The sequence below is a fragment of the Orcinus orca genome, chromosome 2 (assembly GCF_937001465.1).
Source record: "Orcinus orca chromosome 2, mOrcOrc1.1, whole genome shotgun sequence".
Lineage (NCBI taxonomy): Eukaryota > Metazoa > Chordata > Mammalia > Artiodactyla > Delphinidae > Orcinus > Orcinus orca.
Window position 1 is genome coordinate 116,954,749 of NC_064560.1, and position 17,970 is coordinate 116,972,718.

A 17,970-nucleotide genomic window follows, 5' to 3' on the forward strand; every position below is an offset into this window, starting at 1 on the left:
ATCAGATCTTCTTCCAAATAGAATTCTATATTCAGAAATATTTCATCTTGTCCCATGGTATCCAAATAGTATTTCCAGATAGGGGATTTAAAAAGGGGACTACTTAATTTCCAGGGCCAGGAATTTTTAGTGTGCCATGGGTAGAAGTCAAGGACATAAATAAGGGAGGATATCACAGGTCACTAAGTTATGTTATCAGTTTATTTTTATTTCCTGAGTCACATACAGGGTCTTGCCTGATGGGGGTACTATGGACACAGACATAGCCCCTATGCCTTTGGGATGGTGGCATCCAGCTGGATGTCAGACAAAATTTTTCCCACCACCACCATTTTACCCTATAGTTTGGGATACTCCCCATCCCTCCCCATAGTTTAGTAGTTGCAGAGAGCTTTTAACTCACTACAGATGACTTACATTATCTCTGAGTCATCTCTTTTGAGATTCATTCCTATTGCATCAAGCAACTGAGTCTGTAGTTCAAGGAAATAAGCCTCAGTACTTTCTATGCGATACAGAAATACTTGGAAAGGGTCAGCCAACTGGTGCTGTATGTGTGATTGTTAAGTACTGAAACCCAGACAAATCTTGCACTACACCAATATATGAAAATAATGCAACACAGAATTAAATACAGATAATCCATAGCTAATGATGATATTTGAGACACTGGGTTGTGTAACTTGCCTAGTCAGCAAGTACCTCACTGGGGAAGGATTCATCCCAAACAGACATTCTATCATTTATGGGCTGGCTTTTCTTAGAACTCTAAGTAACCTTTGGGAGCTGTGATTCTGAACATACAGGGAAACTGAGTATTTTAAAACTGCTCCGTGGAATGAAAAGCAAATTGGGGTCACTGTTAACTAGCATTTTCATTAGGTCTTAGAAGTAATAGAAAGAAATGTGTTTGCTTACAACCACACTATATTTATTCTGTTTAGTCCATTTCTTTTTCATGTCAACTGTGAGCGAGGCACTGTGCTAGGCAGAGGTAAATACCAGTTAAATGTGGTCTTTGACTTTAAGAGATGAATCTAGTGAAGGATTTATGTATGTATGTATATATATGTCTCACACAAATAACTGTCAAGTGTACCCTGATACTAATGCCAAAAATAAAGCATAAAGAGAGCTGAAGATAGCAGGAGGGATGATACATTTATTTCCAACTGGGTCACTTCGGGAAGGCTTCACATACGGTGACATATGAACTGAACTTAAATAGAATTTCAACCATGAGGAAAAAGGGCATTTCCAGACTAAGGAAGCCAGATGTAAAAAGGCACAGACGTGGGAAGGTACAAGACATTGGGCAGTGGGGAGTAGTTTAGCGTAACTGGAGCATGTGGTATAGAAGAAAGGGGAATAACAAGTAGGGTGAAGGCAGATTATGGTGGGCCCATGAATGCTTTGTGATTGCTCCAGAGGGCTCTATATTAGATAAAGGAAGGATAACTATCATATTTCACTTGCTTGGTGCAATTTGCTTGGACAAAACAGAAGTTGTAATAGACCTTGAGGGGAGCCTCACTTTTTGCTGGTGATATACACCAAAGATGGAAAAGGGTGTGTCCAAGGAAATAAAGTTACACTAGGTCTGCAGGTTTGTGGATCATACTGAGTCTTCCCCTCAAATTTTTTTGTGACAGTGAAATTGGGTTAAAATGAACATCAGAGACAACTTTGAAATAGTGAAGAAGTCTCAGAATGGAAGGTTTGCATTAGGGATATATAAACATTTGCCTTTATTTTTTCAAGTGCCCAGTTACCCTTTCATCATTATAGTCATAATATATTAAGAACCTTGTGGGGCTTCTCCCTCCCCTTTTTTTCCGCTAGTGGTAGTGAGCTTCTGTTCTGTCTGGGAAGCAGTAGGTGGAGGGGTTAAGCTAAAGACTCTGGATCTAGTCTACTTGAGTTCCCATCCTAGCTCCATGCCTACTGCCTGTGTCACTTTAGAGACCTTGCTTAACATCTGTAAGATATGGGAGTGACAATAATAACACCTACCTGAAAGGCTGTAGTGAGGATTAGATAAGCAAAACCAGGTAAAATACACAGAATAGTGATTGTCACTTAGTAAATGTTCAGTAAATGCTAGTCATCATCATTATCACTACTGCAAGGTGAACCTAGACCCTTTGTTTTACACCCCTGGGTGTGTGAATGTTTGATTTTATTTAGTATACTTTAAAGGATTGAGAGGCACTTGCTGAAACTATTTTGAGTTATGCTAATAGCTCTGTTCACATGCTACTGCTTAAAAAGTAGGACTTAGGGACGTGTTCCAGAACTGACCTGTCTTCTCAATTTGTATTCTAAGACAGTGGTTTTTCAACTGATGGGGTTGGGTATAGGACAGGAGACCTAGGTGTAGACATTAAACAGGTGGGGCCTGGACTCCCTACCCTTCTTTGTTAGCTAGAATAGTAATTTTTTAAAAAATCTATTTTATATTAGAGGGATTCCATATAAGAGTTTTCTTGAAAAAAGTATTCCAGTGCTTTAGAAATAGCATTAAGTGTATGTTCTATAACAGTGTAAATGTACTTACAAGTCACACCTCTTAAATGCAGATTTCGATTTACTAGATATGGGGTGTGCCCCTCAGTTCTGCATTTCTAACAAACTTCATGTGTTGCTCATCTGAGAGCCATGCTGAGATAGCATGATTCTAAGGGACCCTGCCCTGCCTTCCCTCTGGAGTGGTTGTTCTTAGCTCTAGAAATAGGGTGTCTATTGCAGTCATCTTTGGAGCTTTTTAAAAATAAACCGGTCTAGGCCCTAACCCAGACCTACAGAGTCAGAATTCCTGGGGTGGGACCCAGGAATTTTAATCCCGGCTGAAAATCACTACTCAGATGCCAAGAGTACATCTTGTCCATAACCCCTTTGGCTTCTTCAATAATTTTTAAAAATAGTATCTACTAGAACTGTATAGGTCTAAAGACTTCCTAAATGTTAAAAGCCATAATTTTTATTTTATTAGTTCAAGCAGAATTAGAGCTTACTTTGGTTAGTGGTTATTGATCCACTTGAGAATACTGGTGTTCATATTTATTTAATTAAGGGAGGATACTAAATTATGAGACTTCTGGGAGGGGAAGGTCTACATTTGGTTTCTCTTTTCTCTTTGCTGCTTTAAGTGGAAAGGAATTCTTGGTTTACAAGGTTCCAAGAAATTTAATCATACTGATGGATCATTTTCTGAGCTTTTCCTAAATAACCCAAGTAGACTTGGGTTAGAAATGCCCTTGGTTTCTACAGAGTGCCAAGTGTCAGGAAGAACTGGGTAACGGTTGGCCTTTCTGTACCATAAGCCCTTCTTAATGCACAGGAGTGCTAACATGACACGGTTCCTACAAAACACAGTAAAGTCATCCAGCAAGCAGTAGTCATCCAGCAGTGGTCCTCAGGCATGGGAGTGAATTACTTACAGACTATTGGGGGATGAATGAGAATGCTGTGCCATCCTTGAAAGACATTTAAGGGACTTCAGTGGTGGTGCAATGGTTAAGAATCCGCCTGCCAATGCAGGGGACACGGGTTCAAGCCCTGGTCCATGAAGATCCCACATGCTGTGGAGCAATTAAGCACATGCAGCACAACTACTGAGCCTGTGCTCTAGAGTCCGCAAGCCTAGAGCCTGTGATCCACAGCAAGAGAAGCCACTGCAATGAGAGGCCTGCCTGCGCACCGCAACAGAGTAGCCTCCGCTGACCGCAACTAGAGAAACCCTATGCGCAGCAAAGAAGACTCAACGCAGTCATAAATAAATAAATAAATAAAGTTTGTTTAAAAATAAAAGACATTTAACTGCAAAACTCAGCAAATAGTTACTAATTAACCAGTCTCAGCTGCTGGCTTTGAAAAGAATATATTAAGCAAGACTCTTAAGATGGATATTAGAAAACCATTAGAAAACCTTTTGATATAGAGATTGTTAAGTGGGGATAGATTTTTTTAAATAGATTTTTAAACTAACTTTTCAAAAGTGCTACGACTACTATCAAATCATTTTTTTTGTTAGAATTTGTCTTTTTATTTTAAAAAATAGAATTACATTTTATGTTAAATCATTAGGTGTTTTTAGGATCATAGGAGAACTGAACTAAGAATGGAACAGTTCTTGAAATTAACAACTGGAAAAAATAAGGCTTTTCTTTCCGGATGAGCATTTGATTAAATTAACTATCTTTCCCAAATAGCCTAGAGTTCTAGAGAGATGTCTAGGATAGCTTTGGTGTAGCCAGAATTTCTGAATGAAAGAAATACTGAATTGCCTTTTTAGCTCAGTCTTTATCTTATAGATGTTTTTCTGTATTGTCAGGATATAGCTATTCCTCTGTTCTGCTTTTCACTGCTGTTTCCATGTCCATTTACTTGTTGTTTTGAAGCTATTTACTGAAATAGGATCTAAACTCAACTAAGCCTTCTGAAATCCCACTATTCCCCTGGGTGAGAGAGCAAAGGCTTAAAGCAGCAAATGGGAAAGATTCACTTCCGTTGCCTCAGTAACAGGTTGTCTATGATCAGTGTTGGTTTGATTATGGCCTAGGATTAATATCTCTAATGTTTTTCTGACCTTGATATATAAATGATATGAACAGCAAGATCTACAAGAAGGTTCATTCATCAGTCCTGTCACTAAAGTTGGAAGTTCTGGTTCAAAAGGCAAAAGAGTGCAGTGTCTATGCAGGAAACCCACCTTTTGGTTAAAGTTCAAATCTGTGCACTGTCTCTCTATAATCTAGGTATTTTGTTGTTCTGGATGGCAACATCTCCTGATTGGATTAGCTGCCCAGGTATAGTGAGCCTCTAAAGACCATCATCATGCTGTCATTTTTCATCTTCTTTCCTGAATTCCTCATCCAAACACCCCCTACTCTTCTGCCATTAACCCATTCCCATTATAGGGCTCTACCACTAAATGTGAAGCTTGCTTTAACTGAATACTTTCTGCCCCCCCTGTGATTACCAAAGCCCTTAAAGAACCACCTGGAGACAGAAGGAAATAGTGAAAAAAGGAAGAAAAAGAAATATATATATATATATATATACACACACACACACACACACACACACATACATACCTACACACACACACACACACACACACAAACACACACACATATATCAACTTGCTCTAAGAGTGCTGCCACATACACTATACCAGTCATACCAAACTGTAACAACCTTCTGTGCTGAAGTACCCAGCCAGGTATAAGAGGTCCATAATGAGAATACTACAGTGGAAGAACATTCGACCACAGAAAATTAATTAATAGAAACATCTCTCAAATGTAGAAATGATTTGTCTTTTTCAATAGGAAAAAGGTTTCTTTGAACTGAAAAAACTGCTTCATGGTGTTTCTTATAAATAGGCAGCTGTATTAGCTTTTTATTTTTTGGTTGCCTTGGGTCTTCGTTGCTGCGCGTGGGCTTTCTCTAGTTGCAGCGAGCGGGGGCTACTCTTCATTGCAGTGCACAGGCTTCTCATTGCGGTGGCTTCTCTTGTGGAGCACAGGCACTAGGCATGTGGGCTCAGTAGTTGTGGCACATGGGCTTAGTTGCTCCGCGGCATGTGGGATCTTCCTGGACTGGGGCTAGAACCCGTGTCCCCTGCATTGGCAGACGGATTCTTAACCACTGCGCCACCAGGTAAGTCCCTGTATTAGGTTTTGGTAACAGTCCCTCTGCAAGTGGACTTTTTGAAACATAATCCATATAATTGGGGTAAAGAAAGGAAATCAGTGCTCATTTGGACATATCTGTAAGAGGAATTGCAGCTTCCAAGAATAGAGATACATCCCCTCTATTTTATCTCTTGAAATCTCTTCTCCATTCTTAAAAGTTTTAATTCCTCTTACAGATAATGCCAAGAACATTCTCTGCCATGGAAAGTTACCTTGTCTTCTGTTCATTCTGATGCTTAGGCCTCCCTTAACAGTGATGTATGCTGTGCTGGGAGAAGGGAGCTTAGGTTGTAAATTCAAGGACTTTGGTCAGCAAGAATTTGCTAGAGAGAAACCCACTGGGGTGGGTGTTGCTGAAAGAAAACTGGCTATTCCATAGCCATGAGAGACATCTGGTTAGTGACTGAAAAGCCATTTTGGTTTACAGATTTCATTTTGTTCAGTTTGTTTTTTTACAAAACCTACAGAAATCTGTAGGAATAAGATTAGTTTCTAAGATGAAATTGAGAGTTGTTGTAATCTTCAGGGTACCCTCTATTTTCGCACGCTGACAATAAACTCATTTACGAGTCAAATTCCTGTACTTCTGAGATTGCTTTCTCCTCATTCTGGATAGAATGACTTGCCCCCAATATGGATGAGGTGGGTAGATGCTTGTGGAAATTAGAATGCAGTAATTTGTATCAAACTTATTATATCTTTTTACTCTGATTGGCAGGAATATGTGGTTTACAGGAAGCATACCTACATGAGGCTTGATGGCTCATCCAAGATCTCAGAGAGGCGGGACATGGTTGCTGATTTTCAGACCAGGTAATGTTAATAGGAATTACAAAAATGGTCATTTGATTTTCCTTTAGTTGAGATGGTGAGTTAAAAGAAAGACCAACACATCTCAGATTGTTAAGCAATCATGATATAATTTCTGCTATTTTATGAGGTAGCTATATCTGCTTATAGTGGTTTAGATTTGTGTGTCTGTGAAAGAGAGAGGAAATGAATAGTTGGTAATTTTAGTGCCAAATCAGTGCCTGGTTCTTTGGGCAATAAAAGAAATGATTTCTGAGTATGAACCAGGATCCTTATGTGAATAATATGTACATAGAAAAAAGTCCACAAGGCTATATTCCTAAATGTTAACAATGGCTGTCTCTGGGTATTGACTTACAGTTGATTTTCTCTTTGTTTTTGCTTACCCATTTCATTTTGTATAAGTTTAAAGAAAAATACCTCCTTTTTCCTGCTTTCCCTCTAATATTGTAGTAGTACAGTGCAGTATGACAGATTGCAGTAGTGTGCAATCTATTCCTCTGGCAGCTCTCAGTTATAGTACTTCTCCCACCTGATAATGAGCCTATGAAATTTCAAATACTGCCTGCTGGATGCTGATGGCCTACAGAGCCATAATTATCCCAAGTGCAGGTTCTCATTGTAATAAGCAGGGTCTGCTTACTGCTCTCTCCAAGGAGAAAGCTGGCGTCTGCTAGTGACAGGTCTCCTGAACTCCACCCTTAATTTTCCTTAGACCTGGAGAACTAAGGAATAGAGTATCTTAATGTTCTGTAAGTCAGAACAATTCTGAATTTTTGGTCTTTAATTGTGTAGTCTGTTAATATTTAACTTTGGAATTCTTGGGTAGAAAATTAAGCACATAGCCATTTGTATTTAGGTTGCAATTTTTAGTTTCTTTCATTTCAGTTTTAAAGCATGTTTTACTTCAGCATAAAACAAATCCGTAGTTCAACATAGAATATCCTCTGATTGAGAATTTTTGCTATTGCACGGTCCTTTATAACACTGCATGGGTAAGGAGATACATCCTGATGTTTTGGTTTGCAGTATATACTCAGACCAATAACTCCTAGGTTGAAACTACTTCTGCATTCAGGTGCCTGTTTGACCAACAATGGAGGGGAAGAGCTACTTTAGACCTATTTTAGTTTGTTACCTGAAGCAGGTGGTAGATGACCTAACTTAGCTTCTTACCTAGCAGAAGCTTTCGACCGATTCTTAAATTATTTGCGTGAGACATGTATAATCATAGTAGTGCCTCCTAGCACTCCATACTGTGTGCACCTCTCCCCACCCCCAAAAAAGTTTACCAGCTGATCTTTATCTTTCCTTGATTTTGAAATCAAATGAATTACATTTCACTATGTCCTTATCTAGTCCAACCTTCAGAGCTCCAAATGACAAGAATCTTACATACAAGATCTATAGACTGTATGTTTCCCCCAGGGTGCCTATGTTTTCTCCAGGAATGCCAGCACTTAAGTGGTTTGGGCACATTGGTATGAGGCAGCATGAGTTATGTGTTAGAAGAAAAGCCATTAAGTAATAGATCTTTTGCCTATTACTGTTTGTGTTTTTTTCCACTAATATGTTTGATATTGTACATTTGAGAATCTCATTTATAGCAAAGCTAATTTTTTTTTCCAGTAACAGTTGGGGCCATTGTATATTATATAAAATGCCTGTTGAGGAAAATTAGAGAAATATTTGATGAAGAAAGTAAAAATCACCCACAATCCCATCACTGTTAACATTTTGGTTTATTCCTCTTGTCTTTGATGTGTGTATGTAGTTAGATTTATATGTTGATACCATATTGTAGAGATGACTGTATCCTCATTTCTTCAACTTAACAGTATATCATAAAGGTCTTCACATATCATTAAAAAAGTCATTGTAATCATTATTTTTAATGATCAATATTCCATTACATTGGATATACCACCTTTCTGTTGTTAAAATCTTGAGTATCTTTTTTACAAAGCTTTGTCATCATTTTAGATTATTTTCTTAATATAGATCCAAACAAGAGAGATTATTGAGTAAAGGAATATGAATGTTTAAGACTGTATATTGTCATATTGCTTTGTAGAAAATTCTACTGGTTTAGAGTACAGTCAGAGCTGTATTATGTTGACTTCTAACAGTTTTGGCTTCTGAGTTGTAGAGCTACAATTTTTCTTCTAGGTGAAGCAATTCCCAGAAAACTGGACTGTGAGATCCAGGGCTCACCACATTTTACAGTGACCTTTTAGTGGAAAAAATCAGTAGATGTATCTAATTTACTACTTCTAAAATCTCTTATTTAACTTGTGATTACTTGGGCAATCACAGTAGTACACATTAGTCTTGAAAAGCTTAGCTTTAAAAGAAGGGTATTTTCACCATTAAATTATACTAGATCTGCTTAGTAAATATCTTGTTTCTTTGCTTTCCTGGAAAACCTTACTTGAGCATCCAAATTCTACAACTTCTAAGAATTACTTAGGGAGCAATGAGTTTTATTTAGATACTGAGTAACAATCATTTTAACACCTGCATCTGCATCTAATATTAGGTAAAATGAAAAAACAGACTAAAGTCTTCTTCCCTTCCTACACATGAGCTAGATGGTAGAGTTAGGATTGTGGCTAGGAAATAATCTCCTACCTCTCACGTGTAGAATCTGAACTGTGCCTATGCTGATTAGGAGCTTGTCAGGCAGGTCCCTCCAAATGGTATCTAAATTTACAAATTTGAATGGCAACAGTAGCCCAATATAGAGAAAAAGACAGGTGTTTTTGAAAACAAAAAAGCATGACTTGCCAAATATTTTCATTATTATTAATGAAAAGACATCAAAAGAAAAAATTGTAGTTTCAACTGGAAAGCCCTGTGGCTCAAAGGTCAGCCAGAGTAAACAAGAACTCCTATAAAAAGCCATTTACATTCCCTTTATACAAGATTTATTTATGAGGGATCCTTCCAGGAAAGAGTCTGACTGAGACTAAAGACTGTTTGGCCAGGATGTCCTGACTGGGCAACATTCAGGACACGTGACCAGTGCGTGATCCTAGAAGCCATTCACAAGGTCTTTGCTCTGGGTTGCCTTGGCCTTTGCTTCCCTTCCTCCTACCCCATGACGTTTGCCAAATGGATCTCCCTGATTATCTGATTACTCGGGTGACCATTTGGAAAACATGAGAAAAAATGAGTGTAGTGTGGATTTTTCCTTCTTGGTGAGAGTATAAAGCTCCAGTATCTTTAATTCTGGCTCTTTTTCAGTCATTCAGCAAGTCTTCACTGCAGTCAGCTAGGTACCTAGCACTATTTGAGTATTTTGTTGCATAGTAGCCTCAGGGGCCATTAACTAAAGAAGAGTAAGAGTGAGACTTAGGCATGTCTTTGCTACATGATTTCATAGGCTCCTTCACAGACCCCCCTGAAACCTGGTCTCTATGGCCCCTTCCAATAGAGATCCTGAGTTGAGATTCCTTTATAGCCCCTAGAGGGCACCCAGACCATCATGTTGCCTTCTGGGATTCTGTTTTCTTCCTTTTAGTCAGCTCCCAAAACATTAATTCACATTATCAATACTAGATTTATTAAGTAGAAAGGATCTTCTCAACAGTTCAGTTTAGATGTGTTTTTGTTTACATATGATCCAACAGTGTGATCCAGGATGGACACTAATTTCCTTGATTTTTAATCACCCAGGGTTCCCATAATCCTTATTTTTCCATTACAGTATGATGAAATTACACTGAATGCAGCCAAACGTTGCTACTTACCATCTACCTCATCATTAAAAGCATCTTCTCAATAAATCATTAATATCCCCAAAAAAACATTTTCCACCGTTAATGTTTCTAAGTTTTGCTTCTAATTTATTTTTATCTATATTCCTTTCTCTAGTGTTTTTTTCTGTATATAGTCCTTGTTTGTGAATGATTACCACATCTGGGGACTTACCTCTCTGACTGTCCAGACTATGGAAATGACCCATCTTTTTGCCTCTACTCTTTTACTATAGATCCCAGCTGCCTTCTGTCTCCCTCCCTGTGCCATCCCTGTTCCCCCATCCCCACACCAACAAGACGTCCTAGGCATCGGGTGACTCCATCAGCTCTTACACAGATATCGGAGAGAAGCCTCTGACCCCTGCCTCTGTGTCCACAGAGCAGGAAAGAGAGATGTATGGGACTGAGCAATCTTCCTAAGGCCAGAGTGGGAAGGATTATTCTATAGAGATTAGTATGGCCCTGGAAGGCTACATCAATTTTTATTTGAAACCTTATTGTGGTTAAATATTCTCCCATGGGCTGTGAGGTATCAAGCTTCCATTTATATCATCCCATATCTATGGGAAAATGTGTTTGTAAACTGGCAGATGCCTTTTAACTTTCTGGTTTGCCCTTTATGATTTAACCGTGAAAGATGACATCTTATAGATAAAATTCTGAAATATTAAACTTTATGATAAAATTCAAGGATAAACGAGCAGAACTTTCATGAGAGTACAATACTTTTGGAATTATGCCCTACAAGAAGCCTCCAAACATGATCTGTTATCCATGTCTGCCTCTAGGAAAGCTGTGTTTAATTGAAAGCAAATTAATGGACAGATTTCTACTAGGACCTACCCAGCTTAGGGATTAACCAGGATACTTATTTCAGAATAGTTCCTTCACCGGTATTCATGTTTGACATTGATATGTCATCATTTAGTCACTTCAACTATATTCAGAGCATCCTCATTTTATAGCACAGGAAACAGACCTTTAGCAGCCAAGTGACTTTACCAAGGAAGAACAGCATCAAGGGATGAGAGCATCCTGATGCCAGTGTGTTTCTTTTTTCTTTATTTTTTTTTAAACTGGAACCCACAGAATAAAATTCATCTTACGTTGGGATTTAATACATATCTACCATATCTGAAATCACAAAACAGTACTTATCCTTATGACCTTTGTTGTATTATAATATTTTCTAATCTGTTCTATTTCTTTCTTTAATTTATGTGGTCCAGACTCACCAAACTGATTTCATGACCAATGATAGGGGTGACCTGACCAATGATAGGTGTGACCTGCAATTTGAATAACACTGATATAAATGAATTTCTACTTTTATTCCTCATTATAGTCATAGAGAAAGGGGGTGAGCAGCTTGATTTAGAGGGCTGTAAAGTTTGTTTACCAGTATAAGGTAGTCCCTTTCCCTTAGAAGTGTTCTGGAAAATAACCTCAGGTGGCAGGAACATGAAAATGCAAGATAGTCTTGAAATATATTTATGTTATCTGCAGGAACTGGGCTCAAACCGAGCCCCTAGTTGTATGTGTATACATAGATAAATCTTACAGTCGAAGACTGCTCTTTGTGATCTGGCATGGCCCTTGTTCCTAGAAGATATTCAGTGAATATTTGCTGCCTGAATGAATGACAGTGGCACCTACTGATTTATTTGTAATTCTGGGTTTCTTTAATAGGATGTAGGATGTAGAGGGAAAATGAGAAAACTGTCTTGTTTCTGTTAAGGATTATGTTGGCATTTGTCAAAAAGTACTTTAATTTCAGCCTGTCTTCATGGATTGATCCTAACTTCAACGTAATACTTAGAAGTCATAATCTGAGTCTTAATCCTGACCTCGGGTCATTTTTCTGGGACTAACTTTCTTCATATGAATTTTAGTGCTTTGGAGTTAAAATCATTAGTTCCCAGATTGTTGGAAGTCATGATTCTTTGGGGAAACACCAGGAGATACTGACTTATTTGTCCCCTCTGTATGAACTGGGAATAGTTTGACTTGCTAAAAATATGACTGTTACAGAAAGAGAGGTCTCTACTTCCATAGCATATTTTTCTGTTACATTTGCCAAATGTTTATAATTATATTGCCTATCAGTCAATATTAGTGGGCAGCAAAAGTTTATCTGCAAATTGGAAGGTGACTGCCATGGTTTGATTTTAGCAACAGAGCACCTTTGTACAGTGTGTCAGAGAAACCTGGATCAGGTCTGGGTAACCACCAAAACTCTTTCTAGGCCTAGACACTGTTCTTCGTCCGGAGATCCCTCTCTTTTGCCACATGCCATTTTTCTTTTTCATTTTTTCCTCTTAAAATATCCCTCCCTCTTCTGCAGGAATGACATTTTTGTGTTCCTGCTAAGTACACGAGCTGGAGGACTGGGTATCAATCTGACTGCGGCAGATACAGTAAGTAACAAGAGCACAAAAATACACTGGATATGTGGTTTTTCTACTATAAATATGTTGTTCGGTTGGCCTTATCCTTTATTATACGTCACAGACTTTTTATTTCTTTGTCTCTTGTTGTGTTAAAAGACAATAGTGGCACTTTGCCTGGAACTGGAACATTTCAGCTTTCCTTTTGGGCTTTTCTCTCCCTTCTCTTATTCTAAGTTTCTTACACATTTATTCAACACATATTTAGTAAATGCCTCCTATGTGTCTGATAGTGTTTTAAACACTTGGAATATGTCAGTGAATAAACAAACTGGAAAAAAAAACCCAGTCAACTCAACTAACCAGATGTGTTTGTTTTAGGAGCTATAAGTGAACAAATCAAAAAGTTGTTTCATTACTCTTATGCATTATTCCATCATAGGAAAAACTCATATTTTTGTATCCCGAACTTATAAACATGGTTGGAGAGCAATGAAATTGGTGATTTAAAAAATAAAATAAAAAGACATCCCATCAAATTATCTATCCTTTTATGCCCAATCTCCTTGGAGGAATACTTCAGCATCTGAAAGGGAGAAGAAAAGAGCATTCCTTTTGTATCTCAGATTTATTCCCAGGTTACAAATATATTTAAAAACAATATCAGTAACCCTGACACATAAAAATGCATAAATGGGCAATTGTTTTGTAGAAGGCATGATTCTGCAAATGTCATTTAATGTGATTGTTGCGGTACCTCTCTGTGAAATACAGAGCATCAGAATCCCCACAAATATGAGGAGGATGCAAACTCTGGAGGGTCATGGAGAAATGAATGAAGTACAAAGGTGAAGAAGCTTGAATAAATTCACAACAGTAGAGCTGGAACTAGATCCCATGTTTCTCAGGTTCCACTTCTAGGCTGTGTTCATTCTTTCTCCTTGTTAACTGCTACACTGTAGAACTGCCTGCCTTCAAGAATGAAAAACAGATTCTGTAACATCACCAAGTAGAATATCAACCATAGGATTCAGCTGTACCTTCCTCGGCATCTAAACCACTTCAGCCAATTAACCATGCTGGGACACGGTTCCAGGGCCTGGGGACTGCTGGAGGCATAACTGGGTAGATTCTGTATCTTATGTGCACATCATCAGCCTCAGTCATCTTAAGAGAAGGCAGTCATTGGTGGTAGTGTTGTTCTTGTGGGTTCTCTGATGAGGTAGCTCACTTGGTGTCATATCAGCAACCTTTCTCTTTGCCCCTTGGTTCTCTACTCTAGTTTTCAAGCATACTGTCCCAGTTAGTCATACTCTTTTTTTTTTTTGATGAATTATTTTGGTTGTCAGTTTGTGGGTGATAGAGGGCAGATTCCATAGTTTTGGGGTTTCTTCAAATTAGAGAAATGAGACCTGGGTTTGAATCCCAGCTCTGCTGTTCACTATGTGAAAGTGAAACAGTTGCTTGACTGCTCTAAACCATAGTTTCCTCCTCAATAAAATGAATATAATAATCCTTCCTTCTCTCATGGTTGTGAAATGTCACCTAGAAACATGTGACCCCAGTGCCTGCACATTAATAGCCCTCAGGGATCCTGTGACCCTTGTAGCCCCAAATGAGAGAGCCAGGTCCAGGACTTCATTATTTATACTGGGCCCCAAATACCCCTCCTTTCCCCTAGGCCTTGTCTGCCTGGCTCTGTGCTCAGCTCTGCTGCTGTGGGAAGGCTGGGGATGGGAGTCCAGGGAAGGCTCTGGATTCCCAGGGCGGGTGAAAACAAATTCACACATGATGTGAATTGAAGGGCCAGAGTTGGGGATTGGGAGCCTCAGAGGAGGAGGAGAACCGATTGGGGAGGAAATACTCCAGAGCCTTGCACTGGTTCAGCCCTGCTGTGTCCTGGAGGCATGGCTGGAAGAGAGGTGGAAACTCTTAGGGGCTTCCCAGGGGGCAGTAGCTTCTTCTCCGGCACCTTTGTTCCCCTCCAGGGTTGGTTGATATTCCTCTTCTGTGTCTCTGCACAGCCCCCAGGAGCTGGGCCTGAGTTTATCTCTGGGTCTCCTGCTTCCCCTCCTCTCCACCCCCGACCCCGGGAAGCCTTTGTCTCAACATCCCAAGCACAGTTATCCTTAGAGAGGCCCAGGTACCTGTGTGAGAATGCCAGGCAGGTGGTGATCAAGCTAGGACGTGAACCCAGGAGTGAAGACTGGTAGTCCTGCCGCACCAGGGTGCTTCCCTCATACCAAGAGGTGACCAATGGGGGAAGTTGGGCACAGATTGGAGGATGAGTTATTTAGTTCCTTTAGGGGTCTTGAGACACTGTTTAGCATGTGGGTGGTCTCAGTCATTACATTTATGTAGTCTGGAAGGCCCCACGGCACCCCCCTTCACATCCCAAGCTTTACTCCAGCTGAGTGAAGCCAATGCATATTTTTTGTTTTGTTTTGTTTTTTTGGCTGTGTTGGGTCTTCGTTGATGTGTGTGGGCTTTTCCTAGTTGCGGCAAGCAAGGGCTACTGTTCATTGTGGTGCGCGGGCTTCTTATTGCGGTGGCTTCTTTCTGACTGGCAGGACCAGCTTACCTGAATAAGCTGCAGAGCACGGGCTCTAGGTGTTCAGGCTTCAGTAGTTGCAGTGCGCGGGCTCATTAATTGTGGCTCGCGGGTTCTAGAGCTCAGGCTCAGTAGTTGTGGCACACGGGCTTAGTTGCTCCGCGGCATGTGGAATCTTCCTGGACCAAGGATCAAACCCGTGTCCCCTGCATTGGCAGGCAGATTCTTAACCAGTGCGCCAGCAGGGAAGTCCCGCCAGTGCATATTTGAAACAGAGGGAGGAGCACGTAGGAACTGACCCAGACACAGATTCAATTCAGCAAAGTGAAAGTTCTCTCCCAGGTTAAAGAGAACTCTCTGACAGCTGCCTAGGAGTTGGCAGCAGTGGGCCCAATTAGTCTTACTCTTAATGTGAGTACAAGATTCATCACTTTCTGCTAGCTGATCTTTTTGGACTCCAGTCTCAGTCCCTAGCCCCATACCTCCTCTGTTAGTTTTTATACCCTTTATTAACCATGCTACTCCCTGGCTTAAAACTCTTCAGGGAGTCTCTGTCATCTACAAGATAAAGTATAAGCTCTTTTACACATACAAGGCCCTTCATTTTTGTGGCCTTTATCTCCCTTTCCAGCCTAATTGCCAGACTGTTACTCCTTCCAAAATTTATGTTCCAGAGGCGGGGAGAGGTTGGGGGCCTAGCATGGAAGAATGGAGAAAAGAAGGGGCTTTCAACAGTTGCCTGCAAGGCACTGGGAGAGTGAGAATCTGCCCAGTGTGGCGCCAGGGCATGGGCCGCCTCTGCCTATGTCTAGGGGGAGGTACTGCTCTCTCTCGGGGTCGGTGGATTTCCTGGCGACGCAACCATCATTTTGAGGGGGGACTCGGAGATCTTCATTGCCACTCGCCACCTCACCAGGCACCAGATTCCAACCCACCCCCCTTTCTCCATACGATGAAGTCCATCACCTCCCACCTAGATCCGGATTTGGGTCCACTTGGCGTCTTGCCACCAGGTCCAGCCATCAGTGTGGGGGCAGTGGGTCAAAGACGGCGACACGGACTCTGAGATCCGGGACGTCAGTAACCTGAGGAGGGGAAGGCTGGTGCACCCTCCCTACTTCCCACCATCTCCCTCTGCTCTCTCCCTCCTTTCCAGTCCCAAACCAGCTCACCAGAGTTGAAGCCAGCCCTCCAACTGTGTGAGCGTGGGGCATGGGCTGGGGGTGGGGTGGGGGTGGGGTGGGGGGCTGACTTCACAGTGACTAGCAGGTTTGCTAAGGGTTGGGTCTGTTAGGCTCTAGGGATCTGGAGTGCCCTTTGGCTCTTGGCAGGTACAGGTGAAAGCTGTGTCCGGTGCTCTCTGAAGGGCCTGTGGCCTGTGACTTCCAGTGGTCCAGTGGATGGATGGATGGATGGACGGACGCACGGACGGATGGATGGGATGAAAGAAGTGTTCCCATATTGGGGTACAGGGAAATCATTCTGGCTCTGACCTGATTTCTGTGCTAACTACAACAGCCTGTTTTGTGGCCTCAAACATATATTATACATGTGCTTTAATCGTTAAAGAAAAGCGTGCATTGTCCAGAAACAAAGACGTCATTTTTCAAAGAAAAAAACAAAAAAAAATTATGTTCTGGTAATAACAATTGACTTGTTTCCTGAACCCACCATACTGTATCATAATATTACATTAACAGCTCCCTCATTATAGATCTTTGTCCTGGGCACTTTGTCTTCTTCCACCTGGTAAACTTCTGATTGTTTTTTTTGCGGTACGTGGGCCTCTCACTCCTGTGGCCTCTCCCGTTGCGGAGCACAGGCTCCAGGCGCGCAGGCTCAGTGGCCATGGCTCACGGGCCTAGCCGATCCGCGGCATGTGGGATCTTCCCAGACCCGGGCACGAACCCCTGTCCCCTGCATCGGCAGGCGGACTCTCAACCACTGCGCCACCAGGGAAGCCCTTTCTGATTGTTTTTCAAAACCCAATTCAAGGTCAGGGGTTGCTGTTTTATATGGGCTGGTAAAGCCTCTCTGATAAGGTGACATTTGAACCAAGATCTGAAGAAAGTGAGAAAAGCAAGCCAGTTATGCATCTGGCAGAAAAGAATAGCATTCCAGGGAAAGGAGATAAGTACAGAACAAAGCCCTGAGGTGAGAACATCCTTGGCATAATCAAGCAATGAAGCAAGCCCTTTGTAGGTGTGACAGAATGAATGAGGGCAGAGTGGTATAAAATGAGTGGCAGAAGCAGATTGTGTGGGGCTTAATAGGCCATGGTTAGGATTTTGAGGTGGGAGGCTACTGGAAGAACTTGAACAGAGGAAGAACTTTAGCTTGAGCTTAAATGTGTCCTTCTGGCTTCAGGGGGGTGGGGTGGAGAAGACTATAGGGAAGGAAGTAGAAGCAGGAAGTTCAGTTAGGAATTAGACACAAGACGATGGTGACTTGGACAAGGATTGAAGCAGTGGAGGTGATGAGAAGTAATTGGAATCTGCATGTAGTTTTAAGGTACAGCCAATGGCGTTTACTACTAGATTGGATGTGGATCATGTGGATCAAGGAGAACTCCAAGGTGTTCAACCTGAGCAACTGGAATGATGGAGATACCAACGACTGGTTAAGGGGAAGGTGTGGGGAGGAACGGGTTTGAGAGGGGAAATCAAGAGTTTGGTTTGGGGTTTTTTAAGTTCAAGACTCTTAACCAGACACTAAGTGGCATTGTCACCCAGGTGGTAGAGCATGGAATTTAGGAGAAAGTT

General features: G+C 41.0%; 1 protein-coding gene across 4 annotated transcripts in view; it reads left to right on the top strand.

Moving 5' to 3' along the window:
• The window catches only part of INO80 (INO80 complex ATPase subunit), a 123,546-nt gene that overhangs the window by 90,569 nt on the left and 15,007 nt on the right, over nt 1-17,970 (top strand). For all 4 annotated transcript variants that reach the window (XM_004273978.3, XM_033435765.2, XM_033435766.2 and 1 more), the window contains 2 exons: nt 6,418-6,512; nt 12,615-12,687. In XM_004273978.3, the coding sequence (XP_004274026.1) occupies nt 6,418-6,512; nt 12,615-12,687 (168 nt within the window). The remainder of the gene's footprint in view (nt 1-6,417; nt 6,513-12,614; nt 12,688-17,970) is intronic.